This window comes from Haliotis cracherodii, unplaced genomic scaffold (genome assembly GCF_022045235.1).
Source record: "Haliotis cracherodii isolate W230 unplaced genomic scaffold, xgHalCrac1.p SCAF_1, whole genome shotgun sequence".
NCBI classification, from domain to species: domain Eukaryota; kingdom Metazoa; phylum Mollusca; class Gastropoda; order Lepetellida; family Haliotidae; genus Haliotis; species Haliotis cracherodii.
Window position 1 is genome coordinate 4,631,030 of NW_027266264.1, and position 26,938 is coordinate 4,657,967.

At 40.2% G+C, this 26,938-nt stretch overlaps 1 protein-coding gene across 1 annotated transcript in view; it reads left to right on the forward strand.

Moving 5' to 3' along the window:
- Window positions 1-26,938, forward strand: part of LOC139471654 (lachesin-like) — a 99,860-nt gene that overhangs the window by 68,111 nt on the left and 4,811 nt on the right. The window contains exons 2-7 of the mRNA XM_071254083.1: window positions 12,641-12,750; window positions 14,107-14,311; window positions 16,451-16,603; window positions 19,168-19,296; window positions 22,325-22,615; window positions 26,381-26,560. Coding sequence (XP_071110184.1) covers window positions 12,641-12,750; window positions 14,107-14,311; window positions 16,451-16,603; window positions 19,168-19,296; window positions 22,325-22,615; window positions 26,381-26,560 — 1,068 coding nt within the window. The remainder of the gene's footprint in view (window positions 1-12,640; window positions 12,751-14,106; window positions 14,312-16,450; window positions 16,604-19,167; window positions 19,297-22,324; window positions 22,616-26,380; window positions 26,561-26,938) is intronic.

Consider the following 26,938-nt stretch of genomic DNA (forward strand, 5'->3'; position numbering starts at 1 on the left):
TGCGGGATTATCTTTCATCTTAGTTTTGATCTCGGTTCTACAAAGCTTGAGACTTTTATGATTTATGATATGCGATATGTACAAATAGCTTCATTTGTGTGTACCATTTTGAAAATTTCTGCAAAATTTGAACGCGTAGAAAAAACATCCCCGGGCAACTTCAGTAACAACTGTCTGTCGCAAGGGATATCATGATCAAAGGGAGGTAACTGCAGTAGGTCTAAGCGACAGTGGCGGGAGGAGCATGGTCTGAAAGATTCAATTATTGCGTGCATTCAACGAAGGCCGCTGTTTGGCCCTTAGTCTTTTTGTTAAACGCACCGCTTCAACCAGCAATTTAAACCCGTGGACGACGAAATCAATGCAGCTTTGATTGATACAAGTATGCGTTACAAAGACGCTGAAACAGTCCTTAAAACTGCCCGAATGAAACAACAACACGCTGTACGGCCGACTTTTGTCATTTAAGGAAACTTGTTTACTTTCCAACATGTGTCTTTGCTTCCACTGAGACAGAAAATAGTGAGTGAGAAATAAATCAAGTTTAGTAAGTTGTTCAAGGATCTATGAATGCAATTTAGATTTGCGTGATAAAAGTGGATCACAACTGAAATCACTAGAATGTAAAGCCACTGAATCGTGACGATCAGGTCTGGAAATGTTCATGGTGTCCACTCTTCAAATCATGTCAGCCCCCTAGGATTTCCGTGAAATGTAAGTCTTCAACACACATTGCTTTATGGGGAGCTACTACAATATGTGAGCAGGTGACCACATCTTCCGAGTACGAGGTCTGGTGAGGTGAAATTGTGTTTAACATTGCGTTCAAGATTATTGCACTATTGCGATGTGCATTCACGTGTGTGTGTGTGTGGGGGGGGGGGGGGGGGGGGGGTGTCTGTGGGTGTCTATACTAGACCGGACTGATGCCGATTTATAGTGCAAGCCCACTGAGATACATGCTGCAGTAGAACATGAATACCCTACTCAGACACAGTTTACTGACTCCGAGCCGACTAGTCCTTGTTTTAGCTCTTTCATGCCGAGCGCCAGACAGGCTAACATCAAGTACCATCTTTAAACGTCTTTTTTAACGTATGACGAGCGCTCTCCGAGCGGAAGCTCTACCACGAGACCACGGAGGCGGTCCTCCTGAGCACGACTCGTGGTTATGTGGCCTAACTGGCAAAGCCTTTGCTCGTCTGGTCGAAGGCCAGGGCTTGCTATCCCACATTTGGACAGCGTGTGAAGCCTATCCTCCTGAAATGGAGGGTTCAGCAGTGATCAGACCCTTCCAGTGTGTCGTGGATGACCTGGTGCTCACACTATCTTTCACTGGTTTGTACCTCCCAGACACGACTACTGTAGTTAAGTGTAGAGTTAGTGAGTGTGTATGATAATTTTAGCAATATTCCAGAAATATTACATTTCACCCATGTCGGGAATCGAACCCGGGTCTTCGGCGTGACGAGCAACAGCTTTGACCACTCTTCTACCCGACCGCATCAAGTAAGTGTAGAATTTAATATAACTCCTGTGATATACATTCCATAGACTCTCTGACAGACATTGGAAAACCAAATATATTCTCAAGACATCAGCAGTTGACCTTGCGCTATTTCAACGGTATTGTAAAAGGACAGGCTAATTGAAACCGGCCCACCGAAACTGTTTCTCCCTTATCGTTTCATCTCTGATGGGACAGTTATTGCCTTGTTATGGCAGATCAATGAATGGTATATGCCGCTGCAAAGACTCAGCGCCGGTGATACAGTACACCAGTTCAAACCAAGACAAAACCCAGTATCGATGGAGCAAGACTTTAATATAACAATGTGATGTACATCAAGATATTGAAATTAACAGGGGACGCTATACAGCTCTGCCAGACATACATGAATGAATACTTGATGCACCGACTGTCTACCACACACACATCTCCATTACGCATACCTCCCAAAACAATGCGGCCAGAGCATTATAAAATATCACAACATCCGACAGGTATACAGCTGGTAATTATTAATCTATACATCCGGTAGCATGCTGATTAAGAAAAACGGAATTTTCGATGAATATGATATAAAAAGAGCATGCAGGTTCTGATGTGGCCAATACACCCACACTGAGGATGTAGTCCTCAGCACAGCCACATCTCTGGATCCATAGTTTGTCAAGCACTGACGAGGACCAGCCCAACCTTTGTTTGCGCACTGAAATATCTTCAATGAATTTCAGAATTACCTCTAGGCAAGCTCTTGCGCCGAGATGAGATAATTATGGAATTCAATTTACCACATGTCGAAGATCTTTAGAGCCATTTCTTTGAAGTGAATGAAAGCATCTTGATAGTAATGATGGTTATTCGTGGTGAATTACATAGGACAAGCTGGTTAGTGCTCCATTTGCGTGATGTAGACTCTAGTACTGCGCTCGAGACACAGTCTGACTTTCGCCATGATGGTGGTGTTTAATAGAAAATAAACAGTGTTGATTAAATAGATGTATACATGCCATTAATGATCAATCTCTACCATATGAGGCTAATACCATATGGTATGGGGCATTTCAACACCGAACATGAGCTGTGACATTTGGATGGCTTTGGCAATCCTAGTGATGTTCTTGAAGAGGTTTTTACATGCAATCAAACGTGGCCATGCAGTATCATATTCAAACTAAGGTTTAAGCTATAAACCCATTTTACTTAGGAGGGATATTTTTGGTATGTAATCTCGTCTTCTTGAGAATGAGACAATATGGTTCATTAATTTTTTTCCACATGGACTGCAATGACCAGTTTGAGAGCTTGCTTTCAATTTACGCAGATGTTCATTTGGTCTACAACTGGAACTGAAGGTCAACTGTATTTCAAACACTAATAGTGTAATGGAGGAACGTGGGAAACAGTTGTTGGTGATACAAATAGCGAAACGGGTTCAGAGAGACCCTACATTTTATACAGAACGAACCCTAGGTATCAACACGTTCGAAAGTCTACATTCATATAAACATTGATACGAATGAATATTAACGATTACTGCTAAGATAGAGTCGATGGTCAAAATTTCCGATATGTCGCAAACTGACTGCTTATTTTCCAGGACGGGTCTCGTCTCTAGTTACTCACCACACTGAAAGCTTTGGTGTACTTCACAAGGTGTGAAGCCCTATTTTTGTGACATTTGAAAATAAGACGTTGACGCTTCGCACTCAGTTTTGTCGATTATCGGCCAAATTAGATTCCATTGGGCGTAAATAGGGTGAAAATTATAGAAATTTCTTAGCTAAAGACCAATGATTATGAATCTGATACATGTTTTCACCCAATATGCTATAATCATATTTGTAAATTGAACATGTTTCTTATTTGTCCTATAAGTTCCACGTGGAAACATCGTTGATTCAAGTGAACTCGTTCCGGTGAATAAGATTCCCTAAACCTCAAGCCGGTAATGACATGCATACTGTGCCCAGAGTTTCTCCATATTCTAGATAATTAGATAAGAGACACAGATCTATCGATGGTACAGAATTAATCTAATTATCTTAACGTGATAGTAAACAGATAGAGATTTATCACCAATGACAGCTACGGAAACAAAAACACGGTGTGTTTGTACAATGATCATGTTCCTCTCACATATCAATACCATGTAGCAAAAAGTAAGAGTCAAAGTATTGATGTATTCTCGGTAGCTTCCTGCCCTAACAACCCTTGGATATCGAGCTAGCCTTCGCTAATCAAGTGTGTACTCTGTCTAATTGCGGGTTTCCACCTCTCCTAGTCTCGGGGATCAACGGGGCAGCGAGAAAAACCGAGAATTGAGCCTTGCTCTGTCGTTAATTTGCGAGCGCGCCTGGTTTGAGTTTTTCATTGAGACCGGTCAATATTAGCAAAGAACACAAATGTGAGAAGGATGTGGACTGCAAAGGAGGAGTCATTAGGACGGCGCTGATGCGATTTATTGATGAATCAAAGATGTATGAGTTTGTTTGCGAGGTTTGAAGATGGTGCAACATTACATGGGGTAGACTTAAATCCGAGTGGTATGTTGTCGGGTTTAACACCAGAAGGAACCAAGGCGGGGTTTGTTGGTTATCGAAATTTGTACATTTCAAGAAAAGCCATCAAAGGATTGTTTAGTCGGGTATCATCATTGCTTAATCTTTGGAACATTTTTATGTTTGGACATGTCTTCTTTATAGATGGGGTTCTTTGACAACGTGCATGCAGTGAAACGAGTTCAGTATGTATCTTTTATTATACGTGGGTCCCTGTGGTCGTTCTTTTTAAGACATTGAGACTTACTTCGTTCAGGAAAATATCGTTGGACATAAGACGTGAACTATTCATGTGGGGATAGGACTGAAAACCATTTTAGATCAATGTTGGGTGACTTATTGGATAGTGATTAATAAACACAAATGTAGTCTGAATCGTACAGTGGGCCGTCCTTTTAACAGAGTTGTCTTATGATTATGAAAAGCGTTTTGTCGCTTTTTATCAGAATTATATTCTGTGACATGAAACAGGGCTGTATGGTTGACAATGTGTATATTTCACATGATAAGCATCTCTGGAATGTCAACTGGATTCCCAAATGTTGACTTACCTGCTTACCTACGAGGGGCGGTGGGTTCGATTCCCAACATGGTTCCCCAAAGGGTTTCGCCCATTATCGGTGTCCGCCGTTCTGAAGTGGCTGGGATATCGCTAACACGGCGTAAATCCCATTTCCCTTAGTGACAAACGTATGAAGCAGTCCTGGTTTTGTGTACCTGTATTCACACTGGAACAGTTGATAATCAAATAGTGACGGTAACTGTGTTAAAGTAAGTAACTTGACACAAACTAATTCGATAGAAATGTATATAAATGAGAGAAAACCCCAGCTGAGAGCGGAAGGTCCGTGGTTCGATCCCCGGCCGCGTCAAACAAAAAGACATTAAAAGGTTGTACTTGTTGTTACCCTGTCTGGCGCTCGGCATTAAGGGGCTAAAACAAGGACTGGTCTGCTCGGAGTCAGTATACTGTGTCTGAGTGGGGTATTCATGATAAACTGCGGCATGGTATCTCACTGAGCTAGCACTATAAATCGTCAGTCCGGACTAGTACATGCAGCCACACACTCACACACACACGTGCATGCACGTCGCTATATAAGTGCAATAATTTTGAACGCGACGTTAAACCCAATTTCACCTCACCTCACCCATGTCCACAAGAAATCTCAGCCAAAAGCAGAGTCGACCATCATACAGCCGTCATTGTCATACAGCCGCTTTTATGTACATAATTATACAAAATGACATCAAGTTATATGTATAAGCATAAAGAAATAGAAAGTTAAGGGTTAAGGAAACCGTTGTCGCCTTGCGCATTTGGCGCACTGACGTCACACAACAAAATAACTAGGAACGGATCAATCGTCACAGGTTGACCTGCCCTTCACTTATCATTAATACCTGCTGATAAACGTGGCGTGCCAAGGCGTGCCATCTGTCATGCATGTCCAGTCTTAGCGCTTTAAGATTAAATAAGCATAGCTGTCAATCAAAGTTAAAGTCAATAAATTTGTATATTATTAGTTGCATTGTTGTCCAATAAGACGTCACTTACTGATCATGTATGAACATTTATGCTCGTACTTGTATATACAGCAGACACGGTCACACTGATAGTCGACTGGGCCCCCAGGTCACACTCTTGGTGGATGTCCACCAGTGTCCGTTAAATAAAGGCTCTATTTACAGTAAGACTTATGTCTTATGACCAGTCTGTGTCCTTGTTACGCTATTAGAGCCCTAACTAAGTACTTGACGAAGTAACAACTGATGGAGAATCTGGGTATATATACATAAAAGTAGATGTATGACAATATCATGAGCCTGTGATTATGAATCACTATCAAAATATCCTGGCTTATTATGAAGATAACACCGTTAGATAGTATAATCTTTATATAGGGGGAGGCACGGGTGGCCCAGTAGTCTAAGGCACCGCGATTCCCTGTGCAGAGTTGCGTCCCCTGCACACGCCAGACCTATGATTGTGGGTTCGAATCCCGGTTCGCCCTGATTTTGTTTCTAGGTTTGTCAGCACCATACCCGTGCTCGTGGGTTCCACCGAGGTGGTAAACATCTGTGACCTGCATCACTTCGGGCTTTCCTCCCACATTAAGCTGACACGCGGTGATATAACTGCAATACTGTTAAATACGGCGTTAAACCAAACTCATTCACGCACTTACCTATAACCGAACGTAACAAAACATCACGTATAACTGTTGTACCGCATAAGGGGTAAAACTAGACTATCTATCGAATTATCAAATATCGAGATGGGTGTCGACATTCGACCAAAGTGTGGATGTGGGTCCTTCCTGGATCATGGGGCTATGGTCCTCGAGATAATGAAGATAATGTTACAGTATTTGATCTCACAGATACAGACTGGAACAGTTCAGTGTCTTCAGATGCAGGGAACAAACCGACTCCATTCTCTTTGAGGTGAGGTGCAATGGGGTTTAACGTCGCGTCAAAGATTATTGCATTTATATAGCGACGTTCATGTACGTGTGTGTGTGGATGCTTGTACTAGTCCGGACTGATGCCGATTTATAGTGCTAGCTCACTGAGATACCATGCCGCAGTTTAACATGAATACCCCACTCAGACACAGTATACTGACTCCGAGCCGACCAGTCCTTGTTTTAGCCCATTAATGCCGTGCGCCAGACAGGGTAACAACAAGTACCATCTATTAACGTCTTTTGGTATGACGCGGTCGGGGATCGAACCCCGGGCCTTCCGCTCTCCGGGCGGACGCCCTACCACTAGACCACGGAGGCGGTCTCTTTGAAACCAAACATAACTGAAATGTACACAAGAGGCACAGCTATTCATATCACTGTGTATTCTGGCGCAGGTATGTACAGTTGTTTGAAACGAGCTTCGTGGTGTAATGAATTCGTCACCTTCTTCACATTGAAAAAGAGGCTAAGACATGAATATTATTTGCATATAGATTATCGCTGGAATTTGGAAATGGCAAAAAGCTATAAAAAGCTATAATATTATAAGCAATCTAGAAGCAAACTGAATTTCATTTGCAAATGACTTATGGCAGTTTTGCAAACTCTGTTCTGTTTTTTCTAAAGACGGTTAAACATCACGAAAGTCCTAATATAATGCATGTCGGTTCGTCTCTGTCAACACGGAACATTCCAAATAGTCTACTGTCGTTTAAAAATTGGCTACACCACGTTGTTGTGGGAATATTTATGATTATCGTACACGCAACGCGGCTGAAAACTACACAAGGTTGCATATCTCCGACATTTAACAAAGACGCATCACGCGAACGAACGAGCACAAGGGCTGATGTGCGTTATACCGAACTGATGTACACTTTACATCATGCTTTCCTGACGACTATTTCAAAGACCGGCGTCGAAGCGGAGAAAAGACCTGTCATGAAATTATAATCTCCTCCGTCTAATTCCGTTGTGCTGTGTGTTTTTGACTTTTGTCGATAATCCTTGTAGATCTCTAGTGATAGCTATCAATGTTGTTAGCATACGACTACAGCCGAAGACTCCAATTGATTTAGTTTGGCAAGTCTAATAGCTGTTCACTTAGCGGAAACAACAAAAACTAGTTTACGATTTTCAACTTAGATTCATGAACGTCGAGTAAAAGAAACTCCTCGTTTAACGTTGATTGGCCGATTGGAATTGACGGTGTTCTTTTTGTTGGAGAGGCCCTTAAAGTAGTTACAATGGCGCTGGTAGTGAATATCCAGTTACTGGATTTAGTAATCAAGGGAGAAGGAGGCAGTGTTTAGGAGTCTTATTAAGTAACAGTCATTCACTACTTTGGTAAAAACAGGAGTTAATTTCATTCGATGAGAAACGTTACCCTTTCATGTCCTGGTTACAAGGTTACACCCAGTACAAACAGTTCCAGGAACTCTTGTCGTCATGGTAATGTCCGCAACTATATTAGCAGTCTTGGGTCACGAGTGATCAATTGAAATCTTCTCCGCCGAAATATTTCATCATATTATACTGTTCTCGCATTCATACAAAAATATGAAAATAATTGAAATGTGAAAGAGTTTCATCTGTGGAAATTATTGTTAGATAAAACGGCATTAAAAATCATTTACATCGACGTGGAAAGTTATGTTTTAAATGATTACTTCAACTGATAAATGGTCCTCACCTCCATTAATAAAGAAATGTCGCTGAATGACGCAAATGCACTTATATTTGCACATTATGGCTGATATAATATAGAACACAATGTCTATGTCCCAAGACGTTCTCAAGACATTCGATCATAGACTTTACATGTAGATCGAAATATTATCCCCATAATCACATGAGATTTAAAAGGACACTAACAATGAAGGAACGGGACATTGGTAAGATTGCATTTTGTTTAACAACATGTTTCCGTTATCTAAAATCGAACGACAAACTGCATTATATTTCAGGAAAAATTGAATATTAACTAGAGAACATTCGTGTACCCACCATTTTACTTTAGTCTCTTTCGAACTTGTATAAAGCGACACAATTACGTCAATTTTCCATTTTCTTTATCATGAATTCCATGTCGAAACGCTTTAACGGTGATCGGTTAGTGCCAACTCGTGACTTGTTACGCATCCTAATAGTTGATACAAGACCAAATGGCTATATTCACAGTCTATTATCGAGCTGGCGTCGCGAACAGTCGCCTTTCCAGCAACATGCGATATGTGCTAGTCTTGATTTATTACGAGCCTGGGCGGACTTGGTTTCCATATCGTGCAGTGCCGAGGGGACGGAGAGTTTGTTTATTGAATTAGTAAAATCCTTGTGTAGGGACGATACGTGCTCACCAGGAATAGAACAGAATCATTTGTCATGGTGTGCAACAGTGTCGATTGTATCGTTGAAATAATCAGAATACAGTAGAATGGATTCGTTGTGAAGATTGTTCTCAATGTATGATGATTGCCCTTGGGAGCTATATAATTTAACCGTCAATGGTTTGAACAAATGATTCTGATTCCAATGAAGCGTGTAATGGAAAGAGATACACGAAAAGAAAACTGAAATTATACATTTAAGGGCATTTCTTGTCCCTATTGTCCTTGCACCTTAGAAATAATAACAATATATCTATCTCGGTATGCAGAGGAATGGTTCTCTGAAGTCTTGTCGTTGAAGTCTGAACGTTTTTGTCGCTCTGTTTTGTAGAGTCAGGATTCCCTTGAACATTCAAGGGAAATGTTGAAACTCTCCATTTACAAAAAAAACCCGTTGGTTGAGTTGAAGCCCCGATTCCTTGAAATGACACTGCTCAGAAATGAATATTTTTTTAAAAATATTTTTTTGATGTATGTGTTTGAATTTTTCGAGGTTTTCATTCGAAAGAGACAAAGAAACGTGATCAACGAGAATTCACGCGACAAGAAAATAATTAGAAAATATAAACACAATGCTGGAAAAATATTTCTTTGAACGTTTTGCTTCTTGCAAAGCACAAATTAAAACTTCTTTGTCGCAAGGGTCACGTGAATTGCACAAAATCTGTGGTTACGGGAGATAGCATTGCCTTAGTTGAACACACGTCGGGGCCCAATTACGTCGGAGAGAGGTCCAGAAAAACATTATCTTTCTACTAGATCTCGTATCCTACCAACACAGTTGTATCACAATCGTGTTGTGCAATCTTCCAAATTTGATTAACTCTTCTTTTTCTTTCCAGCTTTATGTTCAATTAATTACGACCACACATCGCGTTTTTCTGCAGTGTAGGCAACTTTGTTTTTTCATTAATTAATTTATAACTAAATTCTATTTATAGATGACAACCGACAACTTTGCTTTGGTTTTCAATCGATATTGTACATTACACAGACAAAACTCTTTCCATCTCTTTCCATTTATAATTTCACGCTTGGAGTCTCTTCAAATTGAAATCTAACCGTAATTTGACGGTGTCGGTGTATTCCCAAATACCACGCATAGGAAAAGATCACAGAATCTGTTTATCTCCTAATGTGCGTTTGCCAGAAGTCTTGACACAGGAATAACAGCATAGATGTGGCTTACACTGTGATAAATCTGAAACGTCAACGCCAGACACAAAACAGTCTCGATTATCCGACGAAACAGATTCCATAGGGCGTAAAAGGCAAAGTAGCGGTGAAAATGATATGTATGGATCACTGAAAGTCAGTCATGACACCTGGTGTTCGCGAAGGTATAAACATGTCCTGCCCTACCAGTAGCACCCGTCATTCACACAATTTGCATAAAAATATATCCGAGGGTTCCTGGTAAGTTGTGACGACACGTGTTATGGTAAATCAAGATCTCCTTCAAGACGGATGGATGGGTGGTGGTGGATGTATTTCTGGTTTATTATCTGCCCACCAGTAACAGTGTAGTATCTCTAGAAGTTGCAGCACATCTAACATAAATACATATATGTCTACTAGCAGTATTTGCTGTAATTAGTACTTGTAATAGACGTCTAGATATTGTAAGTGAGATAGATTGGAAGCCGCTTTTACAGAACTCCAAATATATATCACGACATGTCAGCTAATTTTGGGAGGAAAGCCCGAAGTCATGGAGTTCTCATACGTTTACCGCTTTAGTGAACCATCAGTCACGTGCCTGGTGCTTACAGACCTAAAAATATAATCGGCGAGAACTGGGAGTCGAACCCACGATCATGGGTTTTGGCGTGCCCAGGGTCCGCATCCCTGCACAGCGAATTGCAGTGCCTTAGACGATTCGACCACCCTTGCCCCAAGACTACTACTACTACTACTACTACTACTACTACTACTACTAGTAGTAGTAGTAGTAGTAGTTGTATGATTATTTGAAGCAATACACGTAGATGCAATAAGAATACATAGAGACTGAATAGTTGTTATAGTAATACACGCACATATAAAGGATCTACATTTCAATAATCGATGCCACACGTATTCGTGTGTATACCATCAGCTTAAGTTAGGGACATCAGTTTAAGTGAGACAGGTCACACACATCATGCGTGCACCATCAACTTCAATGAGGATGGTCACATGTATCTTGGGAGGACTATCAGATTCAATAAGGAGTGGTCACAGGTATCTCGGGTGTACCATCAACTTCAATAAGGATGGTCACATGTATCTTGGGAGGACTTTCAGATTCAGTTAGGCTGTCGCAGGTATCATTTCTCCTTCTCCTTGTTAGTTTTTTACTTCATTTTAAATCGTTAGTTCAGAGCTAATAGGTTTGTTGACACAGCACGCGTTATAACAAAAGAAACTGAAGAAAACAGACGTAACCTATCACTCTTGGCCACCGGTGACAAGTATGCTTACACGAACATTCTTTATGAAGATGTGTGGTGGATCAATTCTACAACGTAACTAAAAAATACATGTCTGTAAACCTAATACGAAACATAAAGTTGATGTTAGCTGTTGCAGCTTCCGTCAAGAATGCCCTTTTAAATATGTGACAAATTCCATCATTTCATTCTTTTTCATCACCCAACTGGTTTAAATTTAATTGAGCCAGAACGTTCGCCACCTACGTGTGTACTTACTTAGCGCAATCTTCCCCCGCCCTCAGTCTGAACATATTAACAGTTTCAATGGCACAGAGCCCGTCATTTCAGCATCACCTTGGGGACTCAGCACGACCTTTGCTGATTACACATCAGGTTTCGTTGCCTGCTTCTATGTCAAGGTGGCGTGTGCCGAGAACCCCAAACCACTAATCTATTTAGGAACATATTTCTGGCCAGAGGCGATGCACCTCAACGAGTTGGACGTCATATATTGTAGCGCTTTCTTTTAAGTACCATTTACAGGTTATTATGACTGCAACTGGGTTTTCTGTGGCTTTGAATGCCCTGGGCGTCAGCCGCGCCTTGAGATTCGGACGTGGCTATTGGGAATTTGTGCTTGTCTGATGGCATGGGGAAGGGAGTCAATGCTAATGGGTATTTTGTTACGCTGATACCACCAGCTGAAACACAATTGTTGATCCTTGGTGGCCTGCGTGAGGTGGAAGCTATGCTGGAACTGTCAAGCTATACTGCAAAGAAGGCATCACTGTTGAGAGTTTATCGCTTTGGGTCGATCTTGTTTTCGAAATACTGGCTAGATTTGCCTGCATACTTTAATTATAGCGATTGTGTTAATCCTGCTGCGGCATTACACAGACGGTTGATGTACCGCAGGATCACCTGATCCACAATATGGTGGTAGCTGTTGTTGCTGGGGGCACTCAGACACACCGAATATATGGTATATCTTAATCAAATAAGATTTTAGTTTAAGTTGGCAGATTGTTTGAAAAAGAATTCAAATGCATTTATAGAAATAATAATTACATATGGTATTTAATGATAGTTGATATCAATCTGAACTTTGTGATGTATACATTTATGCAATATAACAACTGAAATATATCTCCGCCTCATATTCTTTATCATACAGTAAACAGCAACAACAACAACAACAAGAAAACAACATTGTGACATTTGAATGAAAACACCACTAAACTTCATTTGGATTTCGAAAAATAGATGACCTCGGTTTAAATGTTCTGTTTCATTATGTTTTTAGCCTTGGCTGATTTAGCGCCAAAGTTCAACACAACACCGGAACATGTGACCGTGAAGGCTGGGGACAAAGCTATCCTACCATGCACAGTGGAATATATCGGAGACAATACGGTAAGGGGAACACTCAAGTGGACACTGCAGTCACTGTGTTGAAAGAGAATGACATGAAAGTGGCTGGGAACTCGTGAAACTACTGTACTGTTCATCGGTCAACCCTTGAACATGTCAGTCCTCATTTCCCTGGAAATTTCTAATCAATGATAGTATGGTAAATACGAAAATATGTTACTTTAATTAAATATTATTGTGTGATTTGAAATGTGTATGTGAAAGTTTGGGATAGAACATTTTGGTCTAGAAGCAGGAATTCCCATGGGCACCAAACGTGCTCCCCTCTTTGCTTATCTGGGCGGTGGGGTAGCCTAGTGGTTAAAGCGTTCGCTCGTCACGCAGAAGGCCCGGGTTCGATTCCCCACATGGGTACTATGTGTGAAGCCCATTCCCATTTCCGGTGTCCCTCGCCGTGATATTGCTGGAATATTGCTTAAACCATACTAACTCACTCTTTGCTTATTTGTTTCCTTATGCATATGAATCGCATTTTCTGCTCGGATTGGTAAAATCAAACACGGGCATTTGGCCAATAAGATAAATTCTAGATTTGGAAATCAAAGAGACCAGTGAAACTAACTCATCTTTTTCATATTTTGATCTGTGCGTATAGATTCAGAGTGGAAAAAAAATATCCACACGACTGTACGACAAGAGAGATAACTTCATCTGTCCAACAGTCAACTTTCCCTTTTAAGTTATGTCGAGCAATATCCAGCCTTTGGTGTCTACATTTGGTGTCAACAATCCAGCATGCTCTTTCTACGAAGATTTCAAAGAGCGTAATGCGACTCTTGCTCACAAGTTATTTGATCAGGGTCTGCCATTTAAGGCCTTAGTGAAGCTTTCAAACCGTTTTACGGTAGACATGTGGAGAATATTTCCAAATGTGACGCATCAGTAACCACCTGATACCACTATTCGATAGTGTTTCATAAACACATGCTTATAATGTAGTCGGAATCCTACAACGGACTGTGCTTTTCGCAGAGGCTTCTTGTGGAAAGGGCTTGCTGCGTTTAAGTAGAGCTTATTGACGGCTAGAGAGAGAAAACTGCATGTGTATTAAGAGTATGAAAGGCCTCAAAGAAACCCTTGATGACACTAAATCCATGATTATATTTTACGGAATACAAATTTGCATGTATTTATTGTCACACAAGACATCGATTTTACAATTTTACCTTGACCTTATGGGCGAGACAGGAGATACCTTCTGTGTCATTTATGCTTGAATTGGTGCAGAGCTGTATTTCATTCAGACACATATGGCGGTTAAAAAACTAGCTTGACAGAACTAACCCATTTGTTGTGGGTTAAGTCTGCTATGTAATAGCTAACACATTCCGGTACCAGGTCATCTGGGTGAGCCCACGAAAACAGCTGATCAGCCACTCGGACCGGCGTATGATAGATGACCAGCGCATCACGATCGAGCGGCCATATGTGAAGGAATGGAATCTACATATCAACGACGTCCGTTACAACGACAGCGGCGTCTACAAGTGTGAAATCAACACCGTTCCTGAGCAGGAGAAGGCAGTTAAACTCTCTGTCCTTGGTGAGTGAGTGAGTGAGTGAGTGAGTGAGTGAGGGGGTGAGTGGGTGAGTGAGTGAGGGAGGTGTAACTCCGATTTGAACAGTATTTCAGTTATATCACAGTTACATGTAGCATGTTTAGGTGATCCATGTCCCCTCTATTGGTTGAACGACAATGTCTTACATTACAAACAATATTATTTTGAGTGACAAGTGAAAACAATATTTCAGACATACCATGACTGTCAGCTTAATGTAGGAAAGTCCGCACGTAGACGACATCTTGGTGAAAAGAAAAATTTTTTCGTTTTGTTTGTTGCTTAACGCCGCACTCAGCAATATTCCAGCTATATGACGGCGGTCTGTAAATAACCGAGTCTGGATCAGACAATCCAGTGATTGACACCATGAGCATCGATCCACGCAGTTGGTATACAATGACATGCATCAACCAAGTCAGCGAGCCTGACCACCCAATCCCGTTTATCCCCTCTTACGACAAGCATCGTCGCCAAGCATGGGTTGCTGAAGATCTATTCTACATCGGGTCTTCACGGGTTTCTTTCAAAACTAATCCTATATCAGAATGAAACGGGTGGTCAGGCTCGCTGACTTGGTTGATCGTGGATCATGGCTCGATGCTCATGACTAGACCCAGATTCGAGTATTTACAGACCGCCGTCATATAGTCATATATTGCTGAGTGCGGCGTTAAACAACAAACAAACAAACAAAGGTTTCGAAAAAATGAACCATGATATTTCACCATCTAAACGTTCTATACTGGTTTTTGTTACGAAAAAGAAGTGGGTAACTTAAAGTTTAGAAAGAGCAGCCCATGATAAACCCTTCTGTTTTGTTTTATCAATCCTGATTCGACTAAAAGCTTTATTACGTTCTTAACTTGAGATTTGTACGAGTGTTGTACGATAGTGATGATCGAATTTCATATCGCTACTCCCGATCAAACAACAGATGCATAATGTTGAGATTATTTGCAAAAACATTTTAAATGAAAAACTTGACATGTGAATGTTGCTAAAGAGAATTTTTTAGGATATGTTACCATTAACTGATTTCCCGCGCTATCGGCTCTCGGTGACTCTTTGTGGTTGGCAGTCCATTGCAAGAGGAAGTGTATTATGTAAAGTATCACTGAGGTTGCCATAGATAGCATTTCGTTTTCTACAGACCACGTGGGTCAACACCGATGATCGATACATCGGCTGATCAGAATAGTGCATCACTCGTTCAACTAATGGTTGCATTTTAGTGTAGATTCTGTCAGAACTAACATGAAAGACACTCACGCGGTAGGAACACGGAGGGTTACGCTGTCAAAAGGTTTCAGGACACTGATCGCATCTCGAGGCAGGGTTCTTTGGGGACGGGAGGGGGACGGGGCGACGGTGGCCATGTTGTCGGAGTCGCCGCAGTGTATGTTGAGTTTGATCATAGTCATGCCAGAATTGATAATGATGAGTTCGAATCACAGATTTCTCCTTAGTATGTCATACCGTATTAAAGGTATCAAAGGATTTCACAGAAGTTATATGTCTACGACTTGCGGCAATTTAGGCTTGGACATTTATCTGACACGCCATTAAAATATACTACTGCAGTATTACACCAACCTCTCTCACTCAGCGACAGGTGTCAATACATCAATATATTCGAAACAGTTGCGTCCGGGTTGGACACACACGCGCGCGCACACACACACACACAAGCACACACGCACGCACTCACACACACTTTGGCTTTATCAAGTAATGGGACTACACAATGTTGTCATTGAGGTCAAATATTACCCTTCCGTCGTAACAATGAAAGTTATCGTCCCTGGCCTTGTGGTTCACGCGTTCACTTTTCACGCAGAAACCCCGGGTTCGATTACCTACATGATTACAGTATGTAAAGTCCATTTCTGGTGATCAACCGTTAGAGTATTCAGTATTTCTAAAAGCGACGTAAAAGCATACTCACTCACACTGCATAGTTTTGATGTAACATGAGTTAAGACCAAACGCTTTATCCTATACTTTGCATATTATAGATGTGTGATAATATAAATTTATATATAAATCAATACATGTATTATACTCGTTGAAAAACCATTTGAATTCTGAATCAGTTGTCCCTTCGACGTATCTTTGAACAGTGCCACCCGCTATCATAAGCCGCCTGTCATCTGACAATATCCGGTTGCGCGAAGGGGAGGTAGCGGAACTAATATGCAACGTGACAGGAGTCCCGCAGCCAAACGTCACGTGGAACAAACGGAACTACAGAATGGGCAGAGGTAGAAAAGAAAGTAAGTCACACTCACGTCTTTGGAGAATATATGTGTCAGGTAATAATCTTAGATGTTTTCTTTCAGTAGTTCTTATATTATATTTTATATCTACGTTGATGATGAATAAACGTCATTGATGTAAAATCTGGATAATTCGAAAAGCCGCAATAAAAAAACAATTATCAGATGGTTATATTTAAGGTACATATAGAAAAAGACTGTATGCATAACAAAATAGAAAGAAAGAAAAAGAAGAAACAAAAGAAAAGAGGTGAATTAATTTTTTTTCTGGGATATACAAAAACAAGACAATAACCAAGTTTTATATTGTGTTTTTTATAATCAAGTTGAATTTTATATTCTGTTTTATTGTGATATTTTACATGTACTTTATGTTCTCTACATGAAAAATAATGCGATTTCATTTGCTTGACGAATCACCCTTTGGTGAATACATTTTGGGCATCATGCTTGTGATTCTGAACTGAAGATGGCATTCATAATGTTCAACAGATTGTGTTATTATACAAAGTTAAAGACACCTGATATATTATTTAAAATTTGTCTTGGATAATAGCGTTTTCCTATTCAATCCGACTGTTATGTTCATCCTTAATGTTATGAAAACCGGTCATTCAGGACATGCTCAATAATTCCCTTTTTGTGCACATCTTGTGTCAGTACTGATATTCGGCGATCCATTCTTAAAATTGTCATTACTGTTTGGCCTTTGTTAGAAAATGTCTTGGCGGATATTCGATAGCGATGATTTGTCAGGCGTTGTTTAGAATATGAATTGAATAATAGCACATTAAAAGGAATGACAAGCATCCATGTATGCCTCACGCTTTTACTAAATGCATCTGCTTATGTATATTAATCTACCCAAAGACGCAAGGACATGAGACAACCCTAACCCACTTTTTCCGCAATACAAACTGAACTATTCAATACCAATGAACACAGTGAATGTGTAGATATTAGTTCCTTGTTCTGCTATCTTTAACAATACATGGGAAAATGACAGCGATTCTGATGGGCATACAGGATAGCACCAGCATGGAGCTGGTGACGAGTAAGCGAGTCCATGCCATGTTAGAACCGCAGACACTTCCCAGAACATCTTCATTTCCCCATCCTCAACCTCAGCATCCCTTCACTCAAGACCGCAACCAAATCAATTTCATCCCATCAAATGGGATTGTTTGACGAAGTGGGGGAAAGGAAAGCTCTTGGAAACTTCCTTACCAAATTTCCTTGAATCGATCTTTATTCTAACGGTTCTTTTTCGCCTTAAAAAGTTGGGAATTTGATCTGGTTTCGTTGACCGTAGCGAAGATGTATAATTTCACAGTAGAGAACCCATTTGGCAATTTTAATTTAGTTGAACTTTTCAATCCCGCATAGAATTAAGAGCAATATTCTGGTAGGATTACAAAGTAATTGTTGTCGGAGTACTTTAGAATCTCGACTGAATAGTTTTGTATCAAACGAACCAAGTTTAATTCATTGGTAACGACATTCGTTGATCCCTTTCAGAACATATTGCTGTATAGGACAAACCCCTTCCGCACCAAGCTGAAATTAAATGTCCTTGTACAAACAATATGCGTCAATGACAAATCATTGCCTTCGTTGTGAGACCGATACACTCATATTTACTGTTTAACGTCAGATGGTGCAACAGGGAAAAGCACATCATACAATTCTATTTGCTTTATTTCGACTTCTTTTTAAGTTTTTCATGTTGCCTTGGCATGTGGCATTAATTATATTAAAATGAATGAAATTATTTTAAAAACGTTTCTGTTGATTTGGCACGTGTTCATGTTTTTAAAGCTCTAGGGATCATCAGTCAATCCTGCACAAACAGTAAAGATTTGGGAACTAGGAGAAACATTGAGAGAGCGAAAAATACCAAAGCAAACCCCTGAAAAATATCAACGAGAGGGAGCATTATAGCACATGCATGCCATCACAGAAACGCGGTGACATCTAATAGAATAGTTCGAGATTCTGACCCCTACAATCACTTTATAACTCTGCATCACATCCATCCCCACAGAAACAAGCTACATATATGTGTCGTGGGTACATTCCGATTACAGTTTCACATAAGTTTGTTGCGCCCAATGCACCATGTCCATTGTGCAAGGAATGATCAGTTTGTTAATATTTCACTGTTCTACACCCACCCATACCCACATAAACACGATACATATACGAGTCTTGCGTACATTTCAGTTACAGTGTTATATTACTTTGCCGCTTCCCGTGCATCGTGTGGTGATCAGTTTGTTAATATTTCACTGTTCTACACCCACCCATACCCACATAAACACAATACATATACGAGTCTTGCGTACATTTCAGTTACAGTGTTAATAAACAGTGCTTCCCGTGCATCATGTGGTGATCAGTTCGTTGATATTTCCCTGTTTTACATCCAACCATACCCATATAAACACACTACATACTAGTATACGAGTCTTGCGTACATTTCAGTTACAGTGTTATATCACTCTGCCCCTTCCCGTGTATTATGTGGTGACCAGCTCGTTAATATTTTCCCTGTTTTCCAGGAATCGGTCTGGAGGGGGAGATGCTACTCATACACAACGTGACCCGCTACTGCGACGACATCTACGAGTGTTTTGTGGACAACGGCGTGCCTCCATCCGTCAGCAAGGCGATCAGAGTCATCGTGGAGTGTATGTATTATCGTACCTTATGAACCCTTGATATGTCTCAGTCTGTCCATCGATCATCAGTTTGTAAATAACACAGCAGAATGACTACCAGAGGAAGCGACTGAAACAAATTGGCTGTCAAAAACATATTCTATAAACATGTAAGCAAAGGGATGCCCCCAAGAAATGTGTACAGATAAAAGAATAAGACTTTCATTAATCACGTCAAGCAATAGTAACTGAGCTATAGATGATCCCGGCGTGGGCAGTTCACGTCAGTAGTGATTATTATTAAAAATGAACAATATGGAAAAACAACATATGACATAAACAAGTCCACAGTTTTTCATAATGAATGAATTAGATGTACATAATGATGAGGAGTGTAGCATTACATGTATCTCGTCACGATATGGCTGAAATATTGCCGATGTGACGTAAAGCATTAACTCACTCACTCATTACATGTATCAGATTTCAGATTTCATTTATTTACTCCGAACCACGGTGGTACAAGAAAACAATATATATTTAACCTGAGATACAATTGTGTCATTTGGCATCATGGCTACACGTGATAAAGTGCCAGTCTTAAACAGACATAGTAAACCTACAACGAGAAACTATTTCAACCAGTGCCCCACGTTATTGATAAATTAACTCGTGAATCTACATCGGGTGCACACAAAATGGATCATGGTTTGTGAGACATTATCACCTTATAGATTACACAACGTTCAGATTACAATATCTGTTTTGTCTGTAAAACGTTTCACAAATATGTACATGGTAGATTGAGAGATATCGCGTTCAATATCTTTACAACAACAATTGAAGATGGTTCTTTTCGATGAAACTTTCATGTTTTGTTTTGCAAAAGGCAAACATGTACGTGTGTCTGTAATAAAGGACTATATAAGAGAATGATACGATTATTGGTAGATCAGGCCTGGAAAAGAATGTGCTCGTCAATCGGTACATGTCTCTAGTTATTTTCTCGTATGGAAGAATTGCTGGATTGAATGGCTCGTTAAAAACTGAAATTTCTACCGTTGCTCGTTGCGCTCAATATAGGAAATAAGTGGTGTAAAACAACGGGAAATAGGGAAATAAATTGGATTTTGTCCCTCGACATAACTGATTGATGTATCTTCCACCGATTTGTTGTGGAAAATGTTTAATAAGATTTCAGCTATTCTAAGTTTTGCGCACTCTTGGAAACAATCCCACGGGGAAGTAAAATAAAAAAATATGACTTTTATTTCTCCGATTGTGAAGCGACAAATTAATACTGACGATTCAAGCTGATAATAACAGTAATCGAAGTTTATTAAGATAAAAAGAAATAATTCCGATGTGGTCACAGTTCATATCGATACGAAATCCGCATCTCATGGTCGATTGGCTGAATTCCACTCTCAAACAATCTCATTATAATCTTAGTTAACGTCTCTACTGATTGATAATTTCTCTCATGGAATCATCAAACTAGATTGTGATTGATTTCGTCAGTTCTTATCTAAATATGGCTTCATGCTATTTCTTCAAACAAAAGTTCGATCACATGAATTTAATTGCAACGTTCAAACGTTTTTACTTTTTCAAACGAACGTCAATTGGATCGTATGTGGGCCATCATCGCGACACTGATTGAGTAGTTTTAGTACTTAAGGCAGATTGTGTCTCTTGACTTTGTATTTAATACTTGTGATTGAATTGCCCGATTAATGAATGTTCTCCACAGAATGGCAATGTCCCCTTGAACTTCAGACCGTTATTATTGCCCATTTCACTTATTTGCTGATAATAGCTATTGGTCTGGTCGTGGGCAGATAAACACCCTATCAGAAGGCTTATTATCTTTCTATATAATTAATGAGCTAGCATACTTTCTTTCATATTCGGAAGGAATTATATTGGTACTTACAGAAAGCTGACAAGCTAATTTAGATCCAACATGGGAAAGATGCAATGGATAAAGATTTCTCGCTTTTCTTGTTTTCTTGAGGATAGAGCCCATGCAGAAAACATATGTGATAGTTGGTTAAAAAACATATTACATTTGAACGTCATAAAATGTGAAATATTGATTAGAAAGGTACATTCACCTATTTTAAGACCGTTGAAAGTCCGTCATGAAACTATTTTTATGATCCAGTTGTCAAAGTACATAATTTCCTTATTGTTATGACAATAACCTATATGGTTCAGCAAAATCGTTTTTCAACTGTTCAAAATTTATTTCTGCTTATTAAAACGAGAGTGTACAAAAGTTTTGGATAAACTCAATTACCTATGGTCAGACTCTATTGGCACAAAGTACATATTTAAGATAAAGTCGCTTGGTGTTCGTAAAGCTGTTCCACCCGACTCTTTGCATATTGTTATAAGTTTGTCATTTTGAAATTTAATCATCTTACTTGGAAAAAAAATATTTACGGATAGAAACACTCAGATAACACTGACGTACATGGTATTCAACACCAAAGGCTTTCCGCGAAGAAAGCAAGGCTATGGAATGTTCGTAGCCGTATGCCAGTGCATGCCCAAACACTTTCCGATTTTTGTCAAAGTACAGCTATATCGTGGAACCAGACAAATGCTTCACTTTAAACAAGTTTCTTCATTGCTTTCCATATGTACAGCGAAGACCACGGATCATATAGAATATATCGAGTTGATCTTAGTTTCGTATAAGGGTCAATATTAGGCTAGAGGCTGCTTAGGATTCTGTGAATGCAATCGTCACAACTTCGTCTTAAACGATGTTTCGTGTTAAGGAAGTTAACAAGGTTTAGTGTACAATCATACATCACATCAGTTTCATTAATGACCAAAAAGGATGCGGATTTAGTTTTACATTATTACTCCAAACGAAGAAGGTGATGACTAAACATTCTTGCCTATTGGTCGCAGATCGATAAATGACCCCTGGTCAAGTTAGCAGCAAATAATTTCAACACAGTCATCCATTACAATGATCGATGAGGGAAACAACCCGACTGAAGAAGAAATATGATCACTCATTGATTTCCGGTGTTTATTTCAGTTGCACCGGAAGTAACGATGCCGAATAGGCGAATGGGTCAGAAACTTGGACGGGAGACTATTCTGCAATGTTCCATATATGCTCATCCTCAGGGTCTAACTTTCTGGAAGCGGAATGGTTTGGAAATAAACAATGATGATAAATTTATGACAGAAGCCTATGCGGATCTTGAAAACAGGATAGTGACATTAAGTTTAAGAATCAAAGAAATTGAAAAAGAAGATTTTGGGTCATATACTTGCGAAGGAAGTAACTATCTCGGGTCAGACGAAGAGGAGATGATTTTATATGGTGAGTATTGATGAATGACGTCTAAATCAAAGGGAGGTAATTTTTTAATATATTGATCTGTCTTGGGCGCAAATAGAACCTGGTGCATGAGGCCCTGAAACTCCAATACCATGACAACTGACATATATCTTCTGTGCTTGTGTTTTGGGGTTTAATGTCGCTTTTAACAGGATTTCATTTATATCGCGGTGTGGTAGATTAATTATATTGTATGGAGAAATCCCAAAATGTTCGTAGACGTGCACCCATTTCCCGAGAACCACAATTAAGGGTTTCACGCAAACCAAAAGTTGGTTTCTTGTACTGTCCATGTTTCATCAGTCGATGGCCTCTACACAAGTGAATATACTGTCCATGTTTTATGAGTTAATGGCCTCTACACAACTGAGTATCCTGTCAATGTTTCATGAGTTGATGGCCTCTACACAACTAAGTATACTGTCCATGTTTCATGAGTTGATGGCCTCTACACAACTGAGTATCCTGTCCATGTTTTATGAGTTAATGGCCTCTACACAACTGAGTATCCTGTCAATGTTTCATGAGTTGATGGCCTCTACACAACTAAGTATACTGTCCATGTTTCATGAGTTGATGGCCTCTACACAACTGAATACACTGTCCATGTTTCACGAGTTGGTGGCCTCTACACAACTGAATATACTGTCCATGTTTCACGAGTCGATGGCCTCTACACAACTGAGTATACTGTCAATGTTTCATGAGTTGATGGCCTCTACACAACTGAGTATCCTGTCCATGTTTTATGAGTTAATGGCCTCTACACAACTGAGTATCCTGTCAATGTTTCATGAGTTGATGGCCTCTACACAACTAAGTATACTGTCCATGTTTCATGAGTTGATGGCCTCTACACAACTGAGTATCCTGTCCATGTTTTATGAGTTAATGGCCTCTACACAACTGAGTATCCTGTCAATGTTTCATGAGTTGATGGCCTCTACACAACTAAGTATACTGTCCATGTTTCATGAGTTGATGGCCTCTACACAACTGAATACACTGTCCATGTTTCACGAGTTGGTGGCCTCTACACAACTGAATATACTGTCCATGTTTCACGAGTCGATGGCCTCTACACAACTGAGTATACTGTCAATGTTTCATGAGTTGATGGCCTCTACACAACTGAGTATCCTGTCCATGTTTTATGAGTTAATGGCCTCTACACAACTGAGTATCCTGTCAATGTTTCATGAGTTGATGGCCTCTACACAACTAAGTATACTGTCCATGTTTCATGAGTTGATGGCCTCTACACAACTGAATACACTGTCCATGTTTCACGAGTTGGTGGCCTCTACACAACTGAATACACTGTCCATGTTTCACGAGTTGGTGGCCTCTACACAACTGAATATACTGTCCATGTTTCACGAGTTGGTGGCCTCTACACAACTGAATACACTGTCCATGTTTCACGAGTTAATGGCCTCTACACAACTGAGTATCCTGTCAATGTTTCATGAGTTGATGGCCTCTACACAACTAAGTATACTGTCCATGTTTCATGAGTTGATGGCCTCTACACAACTGAATACACTGTCCATGTTTCACGAGTTGGTGGCCTCTACACAACTGAATACACTGTCCATGTTTCACGAGTTGGTGGCCTCTACACAACTGAATATACTGTCCATGTTTCACGAGTTGGTGGCCTCTACACAACTGAATACACTGTCCATGTTTCACGAGTTGGTGGCCTCTACACAACTGAGTATACTGTCCATGTTTCACGAGTTGGTGGCCTCTACACAACTGAGTATACTGTCCATGGTTCATGTGTCGATGGCCTCTACACAACTGAGTATACTGTCCATGTTTCATGAGTTGATGGCCTCTACACAGCTGAGTATACTGTCCATGTTTCATGAGTTGGTGGCCTCTACACAACTTAATATACTGTCCATGTTTCATGAGTTGGTGGCCTCTACACAACTTAATATACTGTCAATGTTTCATGAGTTGGTGGCCTCTACACAACTTAATATACTGTCAATGTGTTTTGAGGTTATGGCCTCTGGACAAGTTAGTATACTGTCCATGTTTCATGAGTTGATGGCCTCTACACAACTTAATATACTGTCAATGTGTTTTGAGGTTATGGCCTCTGGACAAGTTAGTGTACTGTCCATGTTTCATGAGTTGATGGCCTCTACACAACTGAACATACTGTCCATGTTTCATGAATTGATGGCCTCTACACAACTGAACATACTGTCCATGATTCACAAGTTGGTGGCCTCTACACAACTTAATATTCTGTCCATGTTTCATGAGTTGATGGCCTCTACACAACTGAGTATCCTGTCCATGTTTCATGAGTTGATGGCCTCTACACAACTGAGTATCCTGTCAATGTGTTTTGAGGTTATGGCCTCTGGACAAGTTAGTATACTGTCCATGTTTCATGAATCGATGGCCTCTACACAACTGAACATACTGTCCATGATTCACAAGTTGGTGGCCTCTACACAACTTAATATTCTGTCCATGTTTCATGAGTTGATGGCCTCTACACAACTGAGTATACTGTCCATGTTTCATGAGTTGATGGCCTCTACACAGCTGAGTATCCTGTCAATGTGTTTTGAGGTTATGGCCTCTGGACAAGTTAGTATACTGTCCATGTTTCATGAGTTGATGGCCTCTACACAACTGAATATACTGTCCATGTTTCATGAGTTGGTGGCCTCTACACAACTTAATATACTGTCAATGTGTTTTGAGGTTATGGCCTCTGGACAAGTTAGTATACTGTCCATGTTTCATGAGTTGATGGCCTCTACACAACTGAACATACTGTCCATGTTTCATGAATTGATGGCCTCTACACAACTGAACATACTGTCCATGATTCACAAGTTGGTGGCCTCTACACAACTTAATATTCTGTCCATGTTTCATGAGTTGATGGCCTATACACAACTGAGTATCCTGTCCATGTTTCATGAGTTGATGGCCTCTACACAACTGAGTATACTGTCCATGTTTCATGTGTTGATGGCCTCTACACAACTTAATATACTGTCCATGTTTCATGAGTTGATGGCCTCTACACAACTGAGTATACTGTCAATGTGTTTTGAGGTTATGGCCTCTGGACAACTTAATATACTGTCCATGTTCCATGAGTTGATGGCTTCTACACAACTGAGTATCCTGTCAATGTGTTTTGATGTTATGGCCTCTGGACAAGTTAGTGTACTTTCCATGTGTCATGAGTCGATGGCCTCTACACAACTGAATATACTGTCTACATGTAATGAGTCGATGGCCTCTATGCAACTTAAAATACTGTCCATGTTTCATGAGTCGATGGCCTCTATGCAACTTAAAATACTGTCCATGTTTCATGAGTCGATGGCCTCTATGCAACTTAAAATACTGTCCATGTTTCATGAGTCGATGGCCTCTATGCAACTTAAAATACTGTCCATGTTTCATGAGACGAGGGTCTTTACACAACTGAATATACTGTCCATGTATCTATACAATAGAGGCACGGAGACCCAGTCGCTCAATACCCAACAATTTGCTGTGAAGAGTTGAACCCTGAAACCTGACACCTGTGATTGTAGGTTTGAATCCCGGGTCCCACTGATCATGGCCTACACTCTACACAGAGGTGTTTTTGTTCTATCCATGTATTTCTTGACATTTATGACAATTAAACAGTAGTTGTTTTGCACTGTAAGTTTTAACCAATACGGAGATACTTATGTTTAGCAATTTGTTTTTCAGAATTGGAACCAGTGATAATAACGACACCGACAACGACCACAACACGTGAACCCCCTTACGACATCATACCTGGTAATGGTTACGACACGGGCATCTACGAAGATCACCACAGGAAAGCAACAACATCAACAGCCATGTATCCATTATTCCCGCCGATGGTAGAACCAGACAAAGAAAGAGGTAACGTTTGCTTCACGTTAATGCTACACCGTGTGAAGTGCCATTAGTCCGGACAGTTCCGTCTTTTGCGAAATTGGTCAGAAATCGTTCAAAATTCTGGATTAACAAAAAGAAATGTAGGATAAACGGGGTTCGGAATAATGGTGTTTCGCTGTAGACCCATGGCACTGTCTTGTAAAAATATTACACCTACACAAACTCGGAGCGATACTTTGAGTCTTTACAAAATATTAGGGACGGTAGGGTAGCCTTGTCGTTTAATCGTTCGCTCGTCACGCTGAAGACCTGGGTTCGATTCCCCACATGGGTACAATGTTTGAAGCCCATTTCTAGTGTCCCCGCCGTGATAAAATCCTGGAATATCGCTAAAAGCGGCGT